Source organism: Anabas testudineus, chromosome 5 (genome assembly GCF_900324465.2).
Source record: "Anabas testudineus chromosome 5, fAnaTes1.2, whole genome shotgun sequence".
NCBI lineage: Eukaryota > Metazoa > Chordata > Actinopteri > Anabantiformes > Anabantidae > Anabas > Anabas testudineus.
This window is the reverse complement of record NC_046614.1, coordinates 26,607,303-26,630,080: the sequence shown is the minus strand read 5'-3', so window position 1 is coordinate 26,630,080 and position 22,778 is coordinate 26,607,303. Positions and strand designations below refer to the sequence as shown.

At 41.9% G+C, this 22,778-nt stretch overlaps 2 protein-coding genes across 8 annotated transcripts in view; one reads left to right on the top strand and one right to left on the bottom strand.

Moving 5' to 3' along the window:
- The first annotated feature begins 85 nt into the window (after positions 1-85).
- On the top strand, positions 86-10,078 carry ddx27 (DEAD (Asp-Glu-Ala-Asp) box polypeptide 27). 3 transcript variants are annotated; one of them, XM_026349750.2, is made up of 21 exons: positions 86-315; positions 2,084-2,233; positions 3,933-3,992; positions 4,078-4,276; positions 4,484-4,524; positions 4,611-4,697; positions 5,064-5,169; positions 5,253-5,426; positions 5,562-5,712; positions 6,356-6,455; positions 6,529-6,670; positions 6,774-6,927; positions 7,030-7,111; positions 7,876-8,053; positions 8,214-8,320; positions 8,542-8,632; positions 8,717-8,811; positions 9,140-9,260; positions 9,334-9,430; positions 9,810-9,869; positions 9,958-10,078. In XM_026349750.2, the coding sequence occupies exons 1-21, from the start codon at positions 232-234 to the stop codon at positions 9,974-9,976; spliced, it is 2,298 nt and encodes a 765-aa protein (XP_026205535.1). In that variant the 5' UTR covers positions 86-231; the 3' UTR covers positions 9,977-10,078. The 3 variants fall into 3 exon arrangements, with proteins under 3 accessions (XP_026205535.1, XP_026205534.1, XP_026205533.1); XM_026349749.2 differs by having other exon boundaries at positions 4,484-4,536; positions 9,337-9,430; XM_026349748.2 differs by having other exon boundaries at positions 4,484-4,536.
- Positions 10,079-10,248: 170 nt separating this feature from the next.
- The window catches only part of LOC113155175 (potassium voltage-gated channel subfamily KQT member 2-like), a 31,848-nt gene continuing 19,318 nt past the window's right edge, over positions 10,249-22,778 (bottom strand). The window contains exons 10-19 of one of the 5 annotated variants that reach the window (XM_026349741.1): positions 21,908-21,976; positions 19,886-19,915; positions 18,777-18,856; positions 18,204-18,437; positions 16,574-16,621; positions 15,377-15,485; positions 13,551-13,682; positions 13,356-13,476; positions 13,092-13,267; positions 10,249-12,263 (exon numbers count right to left, since the gene is read on the bottom strand). In XM_026349741.1, coding sequence (XP_026205526.1) covers positions 11,639-12,263; positions 13,092-13,267; positions 13,356-13,476; positions 13,551-13,682; positions 15,377-15,485; positions 16,574-16,621; positions 18,204-18,437; positions 18,777-18,856; positions 19,886-19,915; positions 21,908-21,976 — 1,624 coding nt within the window. In that variant the 3' untranslated portion in view covers positions 10,249-11,638. Of the gene's footprint in view, positions 12,264-13,091; positions 13,268-13,355; positions 13,477-13,518; positions 13,683-15,175; positions 15,228-15,376; positions 15,486-16,573; positions 16,622-18,203; positions 18,438-18,776; positions 18,857-19,885; positions 19,916-21,907; positions 21,977-22,778 lie in introns of those variants that run through there. The other 4 variants (XM_026349742.1, XR_003298109.1, XM_026349743.2 and 1 more) reach the window with 4 other exon arrangements.

The following is a 22,778-nucleotide window of genomic DNA, read 5'->3' as shown; positions in this document are numbered from 1 at the left end:
AAAAATATGATTGATTTTTGCTGGAAATGGTCCGGAAGGGGGCGGTATAACTAACAATAATCAAACAAAGAAGAAGAACCGGAACCGAACTGCCTTTACTTCCTGTTTCAGTCAACACACGTGTGTCTGTGAGTAAAGAGAAAGCTCCAGAGAACCGACCAGAACCATTCTTTAATCCTTTTAGACTCCCTGTTCACAGTCCCGTGTTTCGGGTACAGCACCACAGTCGTCATGTTGGAGCAGCTGGGTCTGATCGGGACGATCCAGGACGAGGACCAGAGTCCGGAGGAACCCGACACCGAATCCGAGCAGGAGGTGAGTCAATCCAGTCACACAGCCGGAGTTCTCCCCGGTTTAACCGAGTGAAAGTGAACCAGACCTCGTCTGGAAGATTGCAGATTTGTCGGCGTTTGATGCAGAAGGTTCCGAACTGATTAAGTTAGGATCGACAAAGTTAAAAATAGAATCCGAATCCGTTTTCGAGTCCCACATCAGACATATCCGTTTCCATTCCAGCCACCACGACCTGCAGGATTTACATTTCAGCTGAGCGTCCTGTGTTTGAAGGTGTTTCTTTTAGGAGATTTGTGGTATTTTGTGAACGAAAAAGTCTGAACAGCACTTTACCTGAGTCCTCTCGGTAAAAAGCCAAAGGTCTAACCGACATATTGGTAAATCGGGTTTCTCTAATCCACTACCCTAATGACAGAAACCGCGTTTCCAGTGTACACGTTAAGAAGTTAAGAAATCAGCTTAGAGGAGAAGTCCGACTGTTACCTGGTTAGTGACGTGCAGGTAAACACTCTGACTAGAACACACCTGAAAACCAGGTGAAACAACAGGGGTGTTGGACAAAACCAAGATCAGGGATTTTCTAGATATCCTAGTTGAATTTATCATTGACTTGTTGCACAAAAGCTGGATCAATTAATTAATTAATTAATTCCAGTCTAGATTTATCCTGTGTTGTTATCCACTGATCCCGGCTTCATTTAGCTCAGTGACATGAAAGCAGGTTAAATTAATCCTATTTTCATGTTTAGATGTCTGAAGTATTAGGCAATAATGTTCTCTGCTACATGCTGCCTCATTTCATATATTCTGCTGTAAAATACAACAGATAGTGTCTGATTTAATTATGTTATACAATATATTTTTTAACTATTCGTAATTACTGTCAGATTCATTTTTAGATCACTAGTTTTATGAAGATTGCTGTTCACATGGTTGTGATCTGAAGAATATATGTTTTGTTGAGTTTATTAGAAACAGGCAGTTTCAGTTAAGTCCATAAAGTGGGCAACATGCAGTCTAGAAGATGAACTGGACAGGTTCTATTCACAAGATTCTCCTGACAGTGGAAACGTTGATACTCAGACGAGCATTCAGGCATCAGAGTTTTCCGGGACAGGTCTGATCCTTCAGCAACACCTGATCCACAGGTACTGATCTTGATATTTCACGTATTAAACAGCAGAGAGTGCAGAGCCACGCTCTCTCTTTCCCACAAAGTGTGTAACCCACCGCTCCACATCAAGGAGGATTTATTGCAGGTAACATGAATTACAGATGACAGAATTGTCATCAAGCACAGTTTAGTTTGTGTTCCAGGCTTCAAGGTCATTGGTGCAGTGAATTGAACCCGTGCCCGCATCAATTACTAGTAATTACTTACTCATTCAGCTGATCAGCTAACCCAGGCTTTCCCCCTTTCTGTAATGATATCAGCCGTAATTCTGCTTTTGTGCAACACCCCTCAGTTGACCACCAGGTGCTAATGACTTGGTGGGTCCACAGGTTTTATAAGTTTCTAGTCAGTCAGAACTGATGAAGCTTCTGATAGAAGAAGAAACGTCCAGCTGGTACTGACAAGTAATTTTTGGAACAACTATGACCTGGCTCACTGAGAATCTTCAGACACTCGTCATTAAAAACTTTTTTGTTTTTTCTGTCCTCAGCGTCTGAGCTGCACTAGTTCGTCTTTAAGCTGGGATTAGTTCCACACATTGAAAACAGGACTTTACTTCATTACGTTTGGACCTGTGTGTGTTAACTCTTTTTGTTGTGGGTCTGTGGGTCACAGGAGGAGCAGATCGTCCTGAACAGGAAGAAGAAGTTAAAGAGTTCGGGGTCAAGAGACTTCAACTGTGACTTCGAGTTTGGAGAGAGAGACGTATTGAATCACGACGATGACTGGGTGATGGCCGACGTCATCAAACAGCTCAAGAACAAGGTAGAACCTGCAGCAGAACCCGTAGAACAAATGCTGGTCTTCTAACCTGATCCATTTAAATTCAGATGAATAAAGAAAAAAGTTGCCACCAGTTTCGTTAGTCTGACAAACAAAGTTTGTGATAGACGTGTGTCCTGGATTTGTCCTTGAAAAGTCCAAAATTCAATACCTCTGAACTTTAAACCTTAATAAATCTTTGATACTCTAAAAAAGTTTTAAATATAAATTTGATTGTTCTAAAAATTACTGATCATATTGTGATTGATGATTAATGTAGCATCTTTATTTCACGTTAGTTTGACTTTTTGGTTTTTGTGAAAGTAGTTGTAAAGGTACTACTATAAAGTATTCTAAAGTACTACCGTAGTACCTATAGAAGTGCCTTTCAGGGAAAAGCTAGAGGCTACTTGTCATCCAAAGATACTGTAGAAAGACGGCGTCAACAGAATGTTAATGAGGTAAACTAGAAAATAAGATGGTGCCAAAGTAAGTAAATGTCAAACTAGAAGATATTAAATATTATTATTGCTTTAATGCTGCTGCTGTTGTTTAGTTGCTCAGTCATCCATCATGTCTATCTAATACTGCAAGGTTTAATGGGACCTGGACTGAAAATGGTGCTTTTAGTGATTGTACATCTGAACTCTAGAGCTTTAAAAACAGACCAGAAAGTACTCGTGAAGTTATTCATATTCATCATGAACAACTCCACTTTAATTTTTTTTTAATTTTCGGTTTCTATTTCACAGTCTACTCTGTTCTTTTTCCTATGTGGATATAAGAAAAAGTCTTAACTTGTTAAACTGTTAAAACGTTTTGTTGAAACCTGTTGCGTCTTGTTGGTGTGGCTGACGTTAGGTGGAGAAACAGTAGTTAAAGTAGAATCACAACAGGCAGCAGGACATTTTCCAGTCTGTGTGTGAATTAGTTAGTTCTCTGATAAAGCTAAAATGTTTTCTCAGCATCTGCACAGAATTAGTTTCTGTTCAGTCCTAAAGTTCTGTAGCTGTAATGATATTGTTGGTAGAGGGCTCATTCGAGATGATCCAGTTCAGCGTAGATTCCTTCACCAGTCTGATTTCTGTCCAAGGTACGTTAACCTCGAGACAAAGGCAGCGGCAGATTTTGAAGCTAGGAGCTGCAGCTTCTCTCCACCAACTGCAAAACCTCAGAGAATGATGGGAAATGCCTGGCTCTCACCTGATTAGTTCAGGTGTTGGATTGACAACAGGACATTTTATAGAAACATTTCCTCTTTGATTTACTTTGAATTACTTTGAGTTCATTAGTTCAGGGTTTTTACAGTGAATTATTTTGATAATAATGTATAATAATGTAGATTTTTGGTTTCTATTGCCAACCAGACACTCACTATCTCCTTTTTAACAACAAACTAAAGCAGAACTGGAAATGGTTCAATTCAACAAAACAAATGTATTTATTCTTTGTCCACAGTTTCTGTGATTTTCAGCTTTGATTCTTTTATAAACCAGGTTAAGTTTTATTCAGTCTCATGTGTTTGGAAAAAGTTTCTGTTTCTCTCGTTTTGCTCAGATCTGTCTTTTGGCTTCAGAGAAACACTCAGTAGTGTTTATTAAAACGTATATTAAATTGAAAGTAACTAAAGCTGCAGTTTTATGTAGCTTTAGGAACACAGCAGACCTGTGTTTTTCTAACTTTATGTGTTCTTTGATTGCAGAGAAATGTGACAACTCTAGACCAGAAAATAGAGAAAATCAGGAAGAAGAGGAAAGTTGAGGTGCGTTGTGCTTCTTGTCTGCTAAGGTTCTACTTCCTGTCTGCTTAGGTTCTACTTCCTGTGTAAGATGCAGTTTCTGTTACAGGAGAAGTCAGTTCAGAGTGAAGCTGCTGAAGGTTCTGCAGAGAAGAACCATGAAGATATTGATAACGAAGAGCAGGATGTGAAACCAGGAGCAGATGATGATAAAAGTAATGACGATGACGAGGATGACGAGGATGATGATGATGATGATGAAAGTGAAGAATTTGACTCGAGTGATGAGCAGATTCTCACCAAATCAGGTGAGTCTAGAAAAAACTTTTCTTTTGAAGTGTAACAGGAAGCATAAGCATTTTTAAGAATCTGCTCAATAAACTGAAACTTTGACAGTTAAGAAAATGCTGAAATCTAATCACATTTCTCATGTTTAAATTTTAACGGTTTATTTTTATGAATTGTGTAAATAACATAATTATATACAACAACAATTATTTGTAATTTATATTTAGACACCCTGAGAGAGAAAGGACGACAAGGGAGGAAGAAGAAGGTGGGAGAGGAGGTGAGGAAGGGCAAATGATGGCATCACAGGTTAATATACCTAGTTACCACGGTAACAGCTGTGTTTATGTCCAGGCCACAGAAGCCTTTTATGAAGATGCGTCTCAGTACGATGATCAGCTGACGTTTGATGACATGAACCTGTCCAGACCCATCCTGAAGGTAAAACCTGTCTTTTAAAATCAGCAGAAATACGACTGGAGTTCTGTTGACCAAAAACCATTGTAGCGTCTGTTAGAGAAACAGAAAATGGGGTCTTGTCTCCAGCAATGATTGTTCCATTTATTAAAACCACCTGGTTCTTAACGGTTTTTCAGCTCCTCTCTTTACCTGAATGACCAAGGCCTAACAATATGACCCTAAAGTCTGAACGCGGACCCCATCTGTTCTGGCCCCAGGTTGACTCAAAAAAAGTGTAGATGATGTTCATATAAAACTCCCCCAGATTCAGATCAGGCAGGCTGGTGGTCCTGTTGGTCCTCTTGGTCCTGGTCCTGGTCTTATTTGTGACTTCTTGTGTCCCCGTAGGCCATCACAACTCTGGGTTTCAAGCAGCCGACCCCCATACAGAAGGCTTGTGTTCCTGTGGGTTTGCTGGGCAGAGACCTGTGTGCCTGTGCTGCTACAGGGACAGGTAACATTGATATAGTCGGACCAGTTCATCATACTGGAACCAGTTTATTATACTGGTAGATGCAATAATCTTTCTCTCTTCAGGGAAGACGGCAGCATTCATGCTGCCAGTGTTGGAGCGTTTGGTTTATAAACCCAGGACTTCTCAGGTGACTCGGGTGTTGGTTTTGGTTCCTACCAGAGAGTTAGGGATCCAGGTTCATTCTGTGGCTCGACAGCTCGCTCAGTTCACCTCCATCACCACCTGCCTGGCTGTTGGTACGACTGGTTACTGGCTACTCTTTACTGTCTGTTTGTTAAAACACAGTGCACAAAGCTCACTGCATTAAAATCACAGTCTCTGGATTCAGACTCAGGTGTAGTCCTCAGAAACCTGTCCTGTCTTGTCTCCAGGTGGGTTGGACCTAAAATCACAGGAGTCTGCTTTGAGGGCAGGGCCAGACATCCTGATTGCTACGCCTGGTCGTCTGATCGATCACCTTCACAACACGCCAAGCTTTGAGCTTACTCACATTGAGATCTTGATCCTGGATGAGGCCGACAGGTAAACTCTGACCCCTGCATGAACTGGTTTTTGGTTCAGGTTTGGTTAGACTTGCAAACCATCTAATACCCCTTTTCCACCAAGCTAGTTCCAGGGCTGGTTCATAGCTAGTACTGAATTTTAAACCAGTTCTTTGTGTTTCAACAGCCAAAGAACTAGTTCTCTGTCAGGAAAACTGGTTTTACATTTACATTTAGTCATTTAGCAGACACTTATCCAAAGCAACTTGGCTGGCACCAACTCTTTGCTAGTGTAGCACTAAGAACCAATTGCATCAGGTCCTAGAGGCTGGACTATTGTGACCAATAAGAGCAACTAAAGTTTTGTGAGCGTTAGCCTGTAACGGTTTTCAGTCACACTGCAGTTAAACTAATCTAATGAATGATACCCTGATTTTTTTTTTTTTTTACTTTTTATCAACATTGTAGTTCTTCTTCTGCTCAATGTTGTTGTTTCTGGTTCTAGACCAGCAATGAGTTGGTGGCACTGTGGAACCAGCATTCCTGGCAGAGGTCCGGCTCTTTGGCCCTCAGAACACAAAGAACTGGTTCAAATTTAATTGAAGGCTCTGTACCCACCCTTAAACTGGATTGGTGGAAAAGGAAGGTGTCACCTATGTCACCTGTCTGGTTCTGTTTCTCAGGATGTTGGATGAGTACTTTGAGGAACAGATGAAGGAGATCATTAGGATGTGTTCCTACAACAGACAGACCATGTTGTTCTCCGCCACCATGACGGACGAGGTATGTACCCGCGTGTGTGTGTGTACGTGTACCTACCTGTGTCTCCAGGTGTGTCATGTACCTGTGTCTCTAGGTAAAGGACCTCGCAGCGGTGTCTTTGAAACAACCAGTCAGGGTCTTCGTTAACAGCAACACTGATGTGGCTCCGTTCCTGCGTCAGGAGTTTGTCAGAATCCGACCAAACAGAGAAGGAGACAGAGAGGCTGTGGTGGCTGGTAGGTACCAATAGTACTACAGTACTACTAATTAACTACTAGGTACCATTGAGTGTATTGCATTACTGGTACTGACCACTGAACACGGACTGTGTTCTGTTAGCTCTGCTCACTCGGACGTTCCAGGATCATGTAATGTTGTTCACTCAGACGAGGAAGCAGGCACACAGACTGCACATCCTGTTGGGACTGATGGGCCTGAAGGTCGGAGAACTGCATGGAGAACTTAGCCAGAAACAGAGACTGGAGAACCTCAGGTACTCGCACAGAAACACAGACTGGAATAAAAAAAATAAAAAAAACTGTATGTCATTTTTCCTCTCATTGTCCCTGTGTTCTGTATTCTCCCCGTTCTGCAGGCGTTTTAAAGATGAACAGATTGATATATTGGTGGCGACAGACGTGGCAGCCAGAGGCCTCGACATTGATGGAGTCAAAACAGTGAGTCACTGAGGAAGAACTGTAGAGTTTTTGGGAGAGTACCCCTCCTGTTTTTTTTTCTTTTTTTTTTTTTTTTTTTTTTTTTTTTTTTGGTGCGATTTCACTTGTTTTTCCTAGATTTTTCTATGTCAAATTCTCTTAACTCCATTCAACTAACAAAAATCTTTAACTTTACATAAAATGTTTAAGACCTTAGGGCAGTGGTGTCCAATCCTGATTCTTGAGGGCCTCTGTCCTGCTTATTTCCCAACTCGCTCTGCCCGATTCCACTGCTGATCACCTGGATCAGGTGTGTTCAGCCAATCAGGAGCTGTAAGTGCTGGGTTGGTGGGAAACACCCCTGCCTTAAAGAATTCTAGAAGTTGAGTCACGGTTTGAAATGTTTCACTTTTCTAGAAGCTTCTTCAGTCTGAAGACAGTTGGTTAGAGACACAAATTTATGCTCCAGGTTTGGTTTCACTTCTCATCTGGCCTGAATAGTCTCGTTAGGTAAAACAATGGAACAGCCAGTTGTGAACTAGGGTGAAATCTAATATTCAAACATCTGAAAACACTCAAGCAGGTCAGTTATATTCTGTTTCGTAAATGAACAAAATAGATGCCCGCCCACCCTGACCATGGTTCTGCTGGAGGTTTCTTCTGTTAAAGGGGTTTTCCTCTCCACTGTCTCCTAGTGCTTCTATTTGTAGTGATTTGGTACTCTGTATAAATAAAATTGTATTAATCTCTTTCCCCACCCCCCTTCCCCCACTACCTGTCTCCAGGTGATCAACTTTACGATGCCATCCACAGTTAAACACTACGTCCACCGTGTCGGCCGCACAGCGAGAGCAGGACGTTCTGGACGTTCTGTGTCTCTGGTCGGAGAATCTGAGAGGAAGATCCTGAAGGAGGTGGTGAAGTCGGCCAAGAACAGTGTGAAGGCTCGAGTCCTGCCACCAGGTATGTTGGCAAGTATACTCACTCGACACAGCAGTGGTCAGGAAAAGACACAGGGGCCTTGGGTAGTTAAAGGAACCTGGAATGCTTCGGGTCTGGGCAGCAGGGAGGCAACATCTGTTGTAGTTTTTCCAAAGATGAACTGTGATTGTTTCTCTTTCAGAGGTGATCCTGAAGTTCAGAGACCTGATCTCTAAACTGGAGAAAGACATTGAAGCTGTGATTAAATTGGAGAGAGAAGAAAGAGAGCTTGCAGCATCTGAGGCCAAGGTACAGTTGCCTTGGGCTACTGAGCTACTGTACACCTGTTACTTTGTAGTAATAATGTAATCACATTATTTTTATTCTGGTCTAAGAGAATAGTGAAGACACTGAACAAGTTTTCTTTGAACATAGAGAGGAGTGGAGTAAAGTTGAACGTTAATCACAAACGGAGAAAAATAAAGCTGGAGTTTGATTATAGATGACTTTTTCTGTCTGCCTGTCTGTAGCTGAGTGTGGCTCAGAAGCGTCTAGATGGCTCTGACGTACAGTCACAGAGAGTTTGGTTTCAGACTCAACAAGAGAGGAAACAGAGTCGCAGTGAGTATTTATACACACACAATACGGTACATTAATCAGTATGCCGCAGTATAGTCTTTGAGCTCTGGTTCTCTTCTTTGTCAGTGTCAAAGGCTCTACAGGAGTTCGATCTTGCTTTAAGAGGGAAGAAGAAGAGAGAAAAGTTCCTGGAGGACGGCAGGAAGAAGAAGGAGCTGACGGTAATGATCCATCAATAACTGTCCAGAAAATCCTACAGAGTGATACATCATTACTCTAGAGAATCCCTTCATGTTAGACTTACATTCTCCCAGTTCTCATTTCATTCATATAAGATCAATAAGCTGATAAAACTGACAAATCTTATGTTTAAATCAGGAACTGAAAAACACTGAGTCGGACTCAGGAGGAAACAGCTGATATCTCACTGAGTCACTACAAGACTTGATCAAGACAGCACTGGTTTTAATTTTAGTTACAAACAAAATCTTGTTGTTCTTCATCTTCACATGTATCTCGTCTCCACATCTGTGTTACTCTCTGCCTCAGTCTGAGGAGCGTGCTCAGTTCGAGATCTTGAAGGCTCAGATGTTTGCTGAGCGGGCGGCAAAGAGAGAGAGACGACCAAAGAGAGCAAGAGCCATGCCCGAGGACGAGACACCGAGTTCAAGTACACAAAAATACACATTGGTACTGGTACTGGTACTATGAATGATCCACTAACCTAAAGTGTCTGTGTTCAGCAGCCAAGCAGAGGACTGGAAAAGGAGGCAGGAAGTCGGTGTTTGATAAAGAGCTGACCAACACCAGCAGCAAGGCTCTCAAACAGTACAGAGCCGGGTGAGTTGCTATACCTGTCCACGTCTGTCTGTGTGTGGACACTCCATCAGGGTCTCAGTTATCTGATAGTTACCGTTTGGTGTCAGCTGGACCAGTTTGAAATTCTTGAAGAAGTTTCAGTCAAAAAGATTTAAACTTTTCAGTTCTGTCTGGTTCGGAGTTCCAACCTCTCTTTGGACCATTGTCCCACCACCGTTAGGGTCACATTAAGGACCATGTCCTCAGGTTGTGACAGACGTTCAGCTTAACGTCAACGAGTCAACAATGGGGGAAAAGCTCAAGCACGTCCAGCTGACAGCAAGCAGCCGTCTCTATGACTATGCCCATCTCACCTCTCCATCTCTACCACAGCCCGTCTAACCTCTGTGTCTCGTTACAGACCCTCTTTTGCAGACAGGAAGCGGCTAGGTTTGGACAGGAAGCGACCTGGCGGATCCAGGTGAGTTTAAACTATCTCTCCTCTCTCTGGGTATCCCACATATATTTAGACAGAATCAAGATGGCTGACGGGTTGTTCTGTCTATCAGGTTTAAGAAGAAGAAGTGACCTGGACCGCATCGTCTCTTTGTCTTCTCCAGATGTTTTGTTCCGTACACAGGTTATAAATAAAGTTTCAGTGTCTATAAAAAAAAGAAATCTAGAGTTTGTAAATCCAGAGTTGACAACACTGATGTCTTCAAAGACCAGAAAGGCTTTTAAAACCAGTTTGATGTCCTTGTAGCCATAAATCCCTGAGAACTGGTTCTGGTAAAGCTTAAAAACAAAAGAGTGAAGATGGTTCAGGTCACATGAGCTTTATAAATTTATGTTTAATTACGATTAAACATTCACACATACAGTTTGTTTTACAGTCTGAGCTGCCATTTTGTCCTGATCGCACTGAAGGACGGATACGACGAAATCCTTCGTAAAACTCAAAGCTCAGTTTAATATGATTCAGTTTCTTTCAGAAATTAATCCGACAGGATGAGGGCTGTCTCCATGAAAACTGTTTTTACATTCAATAAGCTTCAGCAGATGAGTGTAACAAGTGACTTTCAGGCAATCGGAGAGCCGATTGGTCCTTTGAGCATTTAGTCAGTCATGCATTTGTTCTTACAACTGAAGGACACATCGACATGTGGTCCAGAGGGCCGAGGATCGAACCACCTGCTCTAGTTCAAGTTGTTGCTCACTGATGCTGTAGGGGACGCTGTGAGGAAACAGGGTGAACAGGTGAAACCGAACGTGACAGTCCTGCGTTAAAACTTTACATTTTCTCGTACAGCACATGCGAGTTCCACTTGAATTAATGCTGTTTATAGTTTTACGTTATTTATCAGATTATCAGTGGTTTTATCTGGATGCAGATAAATGTTCATGTCTACAAAACAAATATTCTTAGTACTGTTGTTAATGTTATATAAAACGGAACTGTTGGGATTAATACATGATTTATTAATAGCTAGAAGATTGTTTCATAAAGACACACAATGTTCTGGTTCATCTGTGCCGTTCACAATTTAGCAGCCATAACTAGGCAGCATGTCTGTTGGGGATTAATTAATTGTTGTTTTTGGTGTAAGTTATTAGCATTAGCCTGTTAGCATTATAAACACCAGCATTCTCTATGGATTGAGACTATCTCTCCACGCTGTTACACATTCCATATGTATGGTGAAGTGACCTCTCGGAGAGACGATATAATACATAAAGCAGTCCAATAACTGATCAGAAACCTGTCTCTAAGCAGCTTAAAGGATGGAGAGAGTGACTTCATTCAGAGAAGCAGGGTTGCAACATAACCATGACATTCTCCATTAAAACAAAACTGCTGCTTTTATTTTAATAATCAGGAAATAAAATCCAATCAAAAGATTCACATTTTTATAGCTTGCCTATAAGAATCAGAATGCAAGACAAAAATTAAAACAACCTTTTAGTTAAAAGCCTCAGCCTTTAGAGAGCAAAATAATCTATTCCCACTGAGACTACAGCTGCAGAGAAGCCCAGGGTTTCAGCTGAAAGCTCAGGATGTGTTTAAGAAGAAGCAACCATCACACGTGAGCCTGTCCCAGTAGTGAACCAATCAAGTGTAAGGACAAATGTGACAACATTCCTGTGAATAAAAAACACAGATGCCTAAAGTTCCCATGATGCTTCACCCTGAACCTCCAACTGTGTGTTTTAAGTCTGGTAATTTGGACCTGAACCAGTTTACCTTTGGCTCTACTTGGTTCCAGGCCAGGCTTGGTCTGAGTGCGGTGAGGGGGCGCAGAGCTCTGAGTCAGAGTCGGACTCCCCCTCAGCGATGTAGGGCCGGACAGTAGTACATCGGGCCGTGCCACCCCCTTGGTGGTCTCCCAGGTTAGTGGTGGAGGGGTAGAAACCATTGTTGAGGAAATCCAGGTTCTCTCTGGACTGTGAAATGGAGAAGCCACTGAAAGATCGCTCCAGCTCCTCGTGGTCCACCGACGGGATGGAGATGGAGGTGTCGCTGTCCGGCTTCACCTCCTCCCCTCCTCCAGTGCTGTTGGCCCCCTCTCCTCTCCTCTCCGGTCTGTCTGTCCCCCCTCGGTCTCCTGCACTGTGACGGTTTGATCTGTTCCCACCGTGTCTCTCTCCGGCTGGAGGAGGGGGGAGTCGAACCAGTGAGCTGTCTCCCACTGGACTTGGTGTATTACCATGGCTACGCTGAGGTGGGGCCTGCTGGTGGAGCTGGGAGCTAATTGGCTGCCAAGACGTGGAGGGTGGGCAGGTAGGGGCATTATAGTTCCTGTGTCCGGTAGAGCTGCTGGACCGTACCATCTTCGTTACAGAACGGGTCTTTTCCACGTGGTCACTGGGCAAAACTCTGAACAACAACATGACAACAACCTGTTAACAAGATGTTTAAAGCAAAAACATTTTATCAATAACAGGTATATTTCTGTAGCTGTGCTCCTGGTCCTGGATTCTTGCTGGCTGTGGTTTGATACTGTGTATTGGTGACCATGGTGTTTCCCTTTAATGGAAAGTGGACTATCTTTAGATGTATTAGGAAAACTGACTTTTTAGTTTGCTGCACAGTAAAAGTTTCTCTACACATCGTGTCCCCCCGTGTCGAGACAGCAGGAGGTGGAGGTGAAGCTCTCTAACAAAACATCTCTCTTAAACGACTTTATCCTCTCTCAGAATTTAGACTTCTTTTTCTTAAATGAAACCTGGCTGAAGATAGGTGAATCTATCCAGTTTCAGGAGCTCTGTCCCCCTAATTTCATTTATTTTACCTCCCCTAGATTAAGTGGTCGGGGTGGTGGTGTTGCTGTGGTTTTTAAAAATCAATTCAAATGCTCAATGCTATCACTTAAACAGGTTCACAGCTTTGAAGCTCTGTCATTTCTTATCCACTGCTCTGTTCCTGTATGTTGTACTGTCATCTACCGCCCACCAAAAGCTAACTTTTTGTCAGAATTTTCCCAGTTTGTTGCTGACATTGTTTGAATCCGTATTTGTACATATTTTTAAATTGAATTTCATTTCTTTTGGTAAAGCCATGCCTCTCACTGTTTCCAAATTTATTTGTGTGTGCGTAGACCATAAAGGAAGTTGAGAATTCACCCGCCCGAAATCAGACGCTTCATGATATTAGTCCTGGACTGACAATGGTCCAGTTGTTTCTAAAAAAACAGTAGACACTGACTGTAGGATCTTAGAGATGGACTGGCTCTTCTCCAGGTGATCCACTGGACTGTGGTATGGCGGGGCCGGATCTGGCTCCTTGGATCCGAAGTACGCATCAGTCTCAGCCTGAGGGATCCCCATCCGCTGGATGTAGATGTTTACCAGGAAATCTAGCTTTCTCTCCATGGACAGGACCTGAAGAGACCAGAAAAAAAACAAACAATCATAATGAAAACTGTGGAAATTTCGATGTTAAATTGACAGACTGGTTGCTATTGATTACCTGCTTCTCCACTTTCCCCAACCGCCCCATCATGCTGGGGTCCTCAGGAAGCTCCTCATTGGCTGCTTTGGGGCGGTCCTTCTCTGCAATAGGTGTTCCTCTGCCAACAATCTGATCCACCCTGTCAATCAGCAGACAGCATTACATAGACATTACAGACATTTGTTAAGTGAGTTTCTGGGTCAGTGATCTTACCTTGATTGGAGGTTCTTAATGCGGGCCAGCATGTCCAGGTGTCCAGCCGAGTACTGTTCTATCACATCCATGACATCATAGGGACGAAGACTCTCCTTAAACTTTCTCTTTGACACCATGAAACGCATGATGCTAAGAGAGAAAACAGAAGGTCAGGTCCAGACTGGCCTTTGTAGACTGGAATAATCTCACAGACCTCCACCAAACCTATCCCTGGAGCTACACTGGTTTTTGCAGACTGTAAGAAATATCTAGTCTACTCTATCTATTCCACCTGAGGAATACTGATACAATTAGGAGCATCCTGTCTTAAAGTGATGCTGAAATTCAGTGCCTTTAGCTATCAAACTCCTCTCCTGTGGAACCAGCTCCCAGTTCAGGTTCTGGAGACAGACACCCTCTCTATATTTAAGACTAGACTTAAAACTTTCCTTTTTTATAAATCTTATAATTAGAGATGGATCAGTTGACTCTGGACCATCTCTCAGTAATGCTGCTATAGGTTAGTCTGCTGGGGGACCTCTACTTTAATAAATGAAATCTTCATTTAAAAACTGTGTTTTGTGTTTACTCTGTTTATCTTTGTGTAATGTTAAACATTGTTTGATCATCTAAATCATTTAAGTGTGATAAATATTAAAAAAAATTTAAATCAGGAATAGGACAAATGTTTTTTCACACCACTGTACACAGCCATCTTACAGTGGACCTGGACTTCTTCCTGTAGATGGGATTGATCTGACAGACCTACAATAGGTCTGAACTGGTCTCTGTAGACTAATGTGGTAGAACAAATGACTAGCATTCTCCCTGAGGAGATATTCTAGATACTCGAGAGCAGACCCTGCACATCCTTGAGGGACCATCTATCCTTTATACCTGGTCTGGGAACATATAGTGTCCGTCAGTAGGAGCCGGAGCTAAGGGTTTTGGAGAAGGGTTTACCTTATTTAAGCTTGGGACAAATCTGGAAACCATCAGTTGTGCAAAGACAAACCAACATAAACACCTTTTCACAGACATTTTAGTCTTTGACTATGAGTGAACCTAACAACTTCACTAGATAAAACCATGTACCACTGCTCTTTGGCCTCCTGAGTTCTGAATGTAGGTGACCCCACAAATTCATGTGAACAGTTACTGTCATGTGTTCTCATAAAAAACTGAAGATGGATGGAGACCAGCGGCTTGGATTAGAGACTGGAACAGACTAGCTTAATCCTGATCAAATTCATCATCATGTCACAGTGGCTGGATAGTGTAGTGCTAACATCACCGCCAGCCAATACAGTCCTGATGTGAGTTTCTGCATATAGTCTGCTGGTTAGTCACTTATTCTGGAACATATCCAAACTAGGAATCCATGACAATCTAAAACTTCACTTTGGGATGTGTGCTGAGTGTTGCTGGTGTTTGGAGTTATTGCTGTTCAGCTCACCAGAGTCTGGTCAGATAGACACTATGAATCAGCTACAGAGCTAGCTCTGAAAGTTTAACTTAAAATAACGGATGGAAGAGGATCTGTGGACTGAACACCAACAGGGACAATAATAATAATGACAATAACAAAGGAATGTCTGAGCAATTGTGACAGGAGCAGAAACAACAGAAAACTATGAAGCTACCTGGAGGTCAGACTAACTGGTCTTACCCAACAGCTGATGGTGACCTTTGACCCTGGGTGAGCACAAATAAATAAAAAAGTAAACAAAAAATAATGTGAATAAAACTCAGAATGATTCAGTGTATAACAAGCAGCAAATAAAGGAGAGTATAGCGATGACTGATGAAAAACTGATAAAATTAGTGAATGAACTAGTTCGTACCATATAGCTCTGATGGTGACCTTTAACCCTGGGGTCAGATCCTGGGGGACGAACTCACAGTGGCAGCTCTTGTTGTCATCCGCTATGTCTTCTCCTGGCAGGCTTGCCTCTGCAACACCATCATCTTTATCATTGTTATTATCATCAAGGGAGTTTTTCCTCTCCACTGTCTCCTGGTGCTGCTCAGTGGGGTTGTTGGGTTTTCTATAGAATTCTGTCAACAGTTATATTTTGTAAGGTCTTAAACCTTAACTGTAAGTGCCTTGACATGACTTCTGTGGGGATTTGATGGTGAATTGAATATCAGAGTGCAAAGAGGAGACAACTTCATTATCTAGCATAATAAACGTTAGCACGTCGATAAAATAGGTTATGGTTATCATGAATTTATCCATGGTAATAACCCTAGCTGTCGGTAAGTTGCTTTACAGCAGCAAAGAGTCCTTCAAAATAAAAGCATTACGACAACTGCAGTAGTCTCATGCAGTCCGTTCAGTACGGACCCACGACCCAACAGTCATAGAGGACCAAAAAAGTAAGTAACATTTTATTCAATTTTAATATGTACTTTTTACTTTTGAGTAGATTTTTACACAAGTAATCTTACTTTTACTTAAGTATGATTTCACCATAGTAGCAGCATTTACTTGAGTAAAAAAAATTTTGTACTCTTTACAATATTGCTTCCTGGGGAATTTCATGCATTTCCAGAGACAGTTTACTGTTTTAGGTTTATTTACCTGCTAATTCCATAAGAGAAAACAAACCTTAGCTGCAGCGTTCAAGAACACAGCACTCTGGTGGAAGGAGCACTTTGAAGAACTGAACCCAACTAACACTCCTCTAAGGAGCAGGAGGAGGAAGGGACAGAGCCTAAGACTCAGATGATCTCTGGCAGGGGTCTCTGAGGTAGTTAAGAAGAGATTCACCCAGAGATACACAGTGCACTCAGATGCACCTGAGGATTCTCAGTTCCTGATTCTTGGAATGGAAACACATCATAGGCATCAACCTAAACCGCTTCAGATTTCAGTCACCTCATCCACGAGTGAGTATCAGTGCAACGTTTATTTGTTTAAATCTTAGTGCAATTTACAAATCTTCAACTAGAGAAGTCAACATTTAAAGTGAAGTAATAATTCTGTTTCTTGACACGCGTTAGCATGTTAATGTGTGTGTTATTATGTGTGTGCTGACCTGGGGAGTTCTTCTGTCTGAACTCTTCATCCTGCATCTCTATCAGCACTAAGGAGGAGATAGAGCAGACAAACCTTTATCAGAGGAGCATCACACTCATCATCATCATCAAGCAAATAACAACTGTCAGGTAAAAGAACATTTACAGCTATCATTTAACCTAGCTTAGCACAAAGATTGGAAGCAGTGGGAAACTATTAGTGTAGCTTAGCACAAAGACTGATCGCAAAGGGAACCTATTAGCTTAGCAAACAGACAGAAAGCAGGGGATAACTGTTAGCTTAGCTTTGCACAAAGATTGGAAGCCAAGAGGCTACCAGCTTAGCTTAGCACAAAGACTAAAAATAGAAGGAAACTGTTAGGATAACTTAGCACAAATACTGGAAGCACAGAGAAACTGTGACAAATCCAGTATAAACCAGTTGTTCCTAGACAATGATGAGAGTTGATGTGTCCTCTCAAGAATCCTGTCTCCTCCCCTCCTGCTCTAGTTTGATTTTATCATTGTCTGTTGTTCTCGTTAGGCACATTATTTGCAGGATGATTCTACTGACTAAGTATGATTCTGTGCTGGTACCTTGGCTGGTTGAGGCCTGTGGTGGATAGTTTTTTTTATTGTCTTTTCAAAGCCAAACCAGGTTGATGTGAGTAGAATGATGTTATTCTAGCAGGTAAATGTAAATACATATTAGACTGTGATGCAGCTGGTGTCTGTATTTCGTCTCCTGCTGCCGTTTGTCCTTTAATTTTTAAGTTCAGTTATGAATTTTTATAATTAATTTAAAAATAATTTGTGCTTTTCAAGAAACTAAAAGACATCCCCTTTGCAAAATAAAAATACTAAACAATTCAAGCCTACAAAATGAATGTTTCCACTCAACAATGATGTCACCGTAGTATCATATTGTAGACCAGGAGTCTAAGAGTCAGAAGCTAACCCTGGTCCTCGAGTGCCACTGTCCTGTTCTTTTTCCATCTATGCCAGCCCAGTGTTGATTACCTGAATCACATGTGTGATTGTGAGAGGACTAACCCTTTGGATTCTCCAGTTGTTCCGTAATTGTGGATGTTAGAGCTCCACCTGCCAGACATACACTGCCTGTCCAAAAAAAAAAATGGATGGATGAAGTGACCCCATCATGCCTAGTGCCTATTGTACAAGCCAGTGGGGGCAGTGCTATGATCTGTGGTTGCTGCAGTCCGTCAGGCTTAGGTTTAGCAACGTTTTGAGTCCAAAGAATGAGGTTAGCTGACTACCTGAATATACTGAATGACCAGGTTTTTCCATCCATGGAATTTTTCTTCCCTGATGACACGGGCATATTCCAAGACGATGTCAGGATTCATCTAGCTCAAGTTGTGAAAGAGTGGTTTAGGGAGTATGATACATAATTTTCACACACGGATTGACCACCACAGAGTCCAGACCTTAACCCCACAATCTTAGTGAAAAATTAATGCAACTCTGGACGGGATTAAATGTTGAGACAATCCAGAAGTTTATTGAAACAATGCCACGGTGAATGCGTGCTGTAATCAAAGCTAAAGGCAACGAAATATTAGAGTGTGTGACTTCTTTTTGGATGGACAGTGTATGACAAAAGTGCTGGTTGGACTCCACTTGTCTCACCTTCAGAGTTCTGGCGGGAGGCACCCCCCCGGATCCTGAAAGCCTGACGGGTTCTGTTGCGTTCTCCAAAGCTCCAACTCTTTGGAACTTTGCCAGGACTCTCCTCAAGATTGGGCTCCATGCTGGGGGAACGTCGCAGGGCTTGGACTCCCCCAGGGCCTCCAGGAACTGCAGGACCCAAACCAGGATTGGGACCTACACCTGGGGCAACACTGGGAACAGCTGTAGGAATCACTAAGACAGAAAGTGGTGAAGGAAAGAAGAAGGTTAAGGACAAGTTCCAACTAAAATCAGAACAAACATATGTACGTTTTAATCCAGACCAATTCCTCCTGACAAAAATGTTACTGACATGATTCAGTAACATCAGGTATGTGACCCTGTCTCCATGTTTCTTCATCAAGGACACTTCATTATCTAACAGAGAGCCAACCTGAAGGATCACACCTGAGCCCAGATCTAACCCACCTGCCATCTGCCACCTCACAGGAAAATGTATGACAATAATCAAATTATTTTCTGCAAACTGTCAAATGTCAAAATTTTTAGACAGATTTTAGTTCTCATACTTACCGTGCTGAGGAGAACCTTTCCCTTTGGTTCCTGAACTCCGGGGAGATGAGAAGACCCTCTCCTTCAGACTGACCTTCTGACTGCAGGCAGACACACAGGCATTTCATCAGATTACTTTTTTCCAAGACAAAACCACAACAGTAGATTCCATGTCAGGGACGAGTTTAGAGTATTAGGTCCATGGCATCTTAGTGGAGGGAGGTGACATGTATATCCCCATATATACGTGGTGTCCAGCAAGCAATGTGGGCTATAGAGATAATTATAAAAATAAAAATAATAATAAAATAAAAAATTGGGAGAAAACCTGGGCTGATGGTGCAGTTCTATAATCTATGATCTGGGATTAATAAAGTTTTTTGAATCTTGAATTCAAAGTGGAGCACCGGACGCAGAGACACAGTCCTACACACTTCCCTACAGTTTCCTTACAGTACTGTAATTATAGTGAGATACTTTAATATCCTTACAGATGTTAACTATTTTTTCTCAGCATTTTAGCCAGGCTGACAAAGAGTCATAGTTCTGTTGAGCCTAGTGTCCCCTTACTCTCAGAAGTAATGACTTCATAAATTTCTTTACAAATAAAATCATATCAGCACATTTAATAAATATCCCCAAAAACTGCTGCAAAACAACAGCAGTAAAAGAAATAGAGTAAATAAAGAAAAGCTGTTTGGTAAAGTCATTTTATATAATCTCAGCAGTGCTATAACTACATCCACTTTAAGACACCTGTTCTCAGTGCAGCAACAACTACTTAAAATGAATAAACTCCCCACCTGTTATTTTCTGCCCTTCTACCTGTGCCCTTTGCGCTTGGCCCCAAAACACAGATAGGCAAAAGTTCAGGGAACAGTTGGAGTAATGCTCCAGTCGGTAAAATGAAACCGTTTCTCCTGCTCTTCTCTCAGGTCTCTGTGTAATATCGCTAAGAATGCAGACATCATTGGTTCTAACTCCAAACCTAAAATGCAGACCTGGACCTGGTCCACATCAGGAGTTGTGGAATCAAAGGTCAGAGGTTTTCAATCAGAGTAAAACCCTGTGGATCCAGATCCAAGAAAGAAATGAGGACTCTGGTATAAGAAGCAGAACCGGACACTGACCTTGGAGAAGGTTCAGGCTGGACGTCCTTCCTGCAGACAAAGCACATAACTTGTTAATAGCTATTGATAATTATGACATCTGGAATTTGTAAATTCACAAAATTTGTTTATCTGACAAAAGTTAAAAAAAAGAAAGGTTTCCAGTGCTTTCACTGAAGAACTTAAATAATATTATTAATATTTAATTAATTATTTTGTAAATAGAAGCTGATTTAACCTGCTGATCAGAAATACAATCAGGTTTTAGGTTCATACATTTTTTTTTTTTTTTTTTTTGTCCTCTGTTCCCCACCCCAAAGACTTACAGCTTTAGTGCACAGGTGTAACACAACTGTGACATTAACCATTAAGGAATTACAGACATTTTAATAGACACACATAAAATGGCTGACAAGCAGTTTCATGTACAGGTATGACCTGTTCCATTGATAATCCATGACTAATCAAGCAGATACAAGTTATAGAGGTGGTTGTGTTCACTGGAACTGTCAACATGAGATCCAGAGGTGTCTATGAAAGTAAAGGAGGCTTAAAAAAGCTCAGATACCCAGAGAGCTAGCAAGGACATTAGGAGTGGCCAATACAACAGTTGAAATCTTCACAGTACACTGTACACCATCACCAAGGACAGTGAGGCGGGTTCTCTAAAAATGATCCCTGGATTAACTGCAACCTGCAGGAGCTGCTAAACAGGAAGAAGAAAGCCTTCTTGTAGGGAGACAAGGACCAGGTGAAGACAGTTCAGAGGACCTGAAAGTGAGACTGAGGGAGAGTAAAGATGCTAGAGGAGGAATCTGGAATGACAAAGATCACAGGCTTTAAAGAGAAAGAGAACCAGGTTGAGGGGAATCTTACAAGAGCAGATGAGTTAAACAACTTTTTAAAAAGGTTTACAGTAGGACCCCCAAACACCCCTTCCTCCTCCTCATCTGGCAGACACTTAGCCTCCCCCTTCCCCTCATCCAGACACAGACAGCACACCCATTATGTCTCCCCTGCCACATCCAACACCCCTCCAGCAATCAATACAAGATTACATCCCTCCTTGGGGACACCATGGAAATTTGGATCCCACCATCACCCTCCTCACCACTCCCCCAAGCTATCCGTCTGTTTTCAGCTGCCAGGTGAAGAGGCAGTTACAAAGGCTAAACCAAAATAGGTCTGCAGGACCTGATGGAGTCAGCCCCAGAGTCCTGAAGGCCTGTCCTCAGCTCTGTGGGATCCTACAGCAGCTCTTCAACCTCAGCCTGAGACTGGAGCGTGTGCCAAAGCTTTGGAAGACATCAGACAGTGAGAAGGGTTTTAACTTAGAAATGGGGTTTAAGTTAAGGCCTTTAAACTAGAGGGGGCACTTATGAGGAGGTTTTCCAGTTCTGAGCTCTGTACGGGCCCTGTTACAGTGCTACTCACTGCAAGAAATGTGCTTGCTCAGACCTTTGCTTGGCACTATTAGGTCTGAACTTAGCAAGTTTGGTTCAAGACCCAATCAAGATCAGACCCAACAGAAATCCAGCACCTTCATGGATGTGGAGAGAATAAGGTATAAGAGAGACAGTTTGAGGTACATCAAATAAGTTGAGCCTGACAACAGACTGATTCAGAATGGACAGAAACTCTTCTGACACCACAATTAGTAGTGACCAAGAGTTACTGTCACAGACATCAACAGTTTAATAAGTCCTGCTTTAAATTGTTCAGTGAATACACTGGAAATCTTTTATTCAGTAAAGTAGGAGTTTTGTCCTCGAGGGCCACAGTCCTTGTTTTCTGAGCATTCTTGTACTTCCATCTCCTGATTGGCTGAACACACCTGAGCCAGGTTATAAGCAGTGAGTAGGGCAGGAAGAGTTAGAAAACACGCAGGACAGTGGTTTCGAAGACACCTTTGAACACCCAAAGTAAAGCTTCCAGCAAATTAACAATCACAGCCTTTTGTTTTTATTGCATTGTAGGGTAATAGGACAGGGTTATGATAATATTATCTGAATACTGCAGTAATTACAGTTTCTGTGTTCCAACCTGAATGAGAGTCCTGATTTGTTCTTGAGGTTCCTCAATAAATCCAGTTGGTTGAGAGGAGGAATCAACCTGAAGACAGACAAATTTATTCACAATAATATATCATTGATCATTATAGGAGATGTACACAGCCCCCTGTGAAAGTACGGGAACAGCGAGGCCAATTTATTTGTTTATTGTGCACTGAAGTATGGAAGCCTAGAAAGGCCAATGGAGAACATTTCTGATCTGTTTTTTTTTTCCTCATTATTTTCACCTGAGCCGAGCTGAAAACAAAAAAATGTTTTGCCTTGTTCCTTAATTTGGCAATGTGCAAGAAATGGTGGAGAAAAGTTAAATTGAATTAAATTTATGAAACAGATTATTTTTTGTCTTCCAAGTGTTTATTTCTGTAGCACTCATTTTGAATACAGTGCACCACTCCAGCATGTTGTAAACGGGGAGAGGGGGTCAGGCTCGTTAAACAGGAATGAAAAGTTTCATGTGTCCTTTTAGGGCAGACCTGGGCAAATTAAGGCCCGTGGGCCACATCCGGCCCTTTGTACGTCCCTGTCCGGCCCGCGTGAGGCCAATCATAAACACCATAAATTAAACTTTTTTTTTTAACTTTTATTTTTAACTTTTATTTTGAAATTTTATTTTGAAAAGCGTTACGTCGCTACGTATGCACGTCGTAGACGTAGCACCTTCACTCGCGTATACACGTGTGTGAGTGAAGGTGATGCTGTTCGAGGTAACATGAGGTGGAAAGCATTACAAGTTATTGTTTGTGGAGATTAACAAGTTGAAAAATAAATTGCACTGGTTCAATAATTGTTTTTCTTATTTAACCAATAGACCACAGTTTCACATAACCTAATATACATATTTA

Coding starts and splice junctions, on each gene's coding strand:
- ddx27 (XM_026349748.2), top strand. CDS start 232: ATGTTGGAGCAGCTGGGTCTGATCGGGACGATCCAGGACGAGGACCAG. Junction 4,537..4,610: donor AGAAGAAGGTGGGAGAGGAG/GTGAGGAAGGGC, acceptor GTTTATGTCCAG/GCCACAGAAGCCTTTTATGA. Junction 8,812..9,139: donor GGAAGAAGAAGGAGCTGACG/GTAATGATCCAT, acceptor TCTCTGCCTCAG/TCTGAGGAGCGTGCTCAGTT.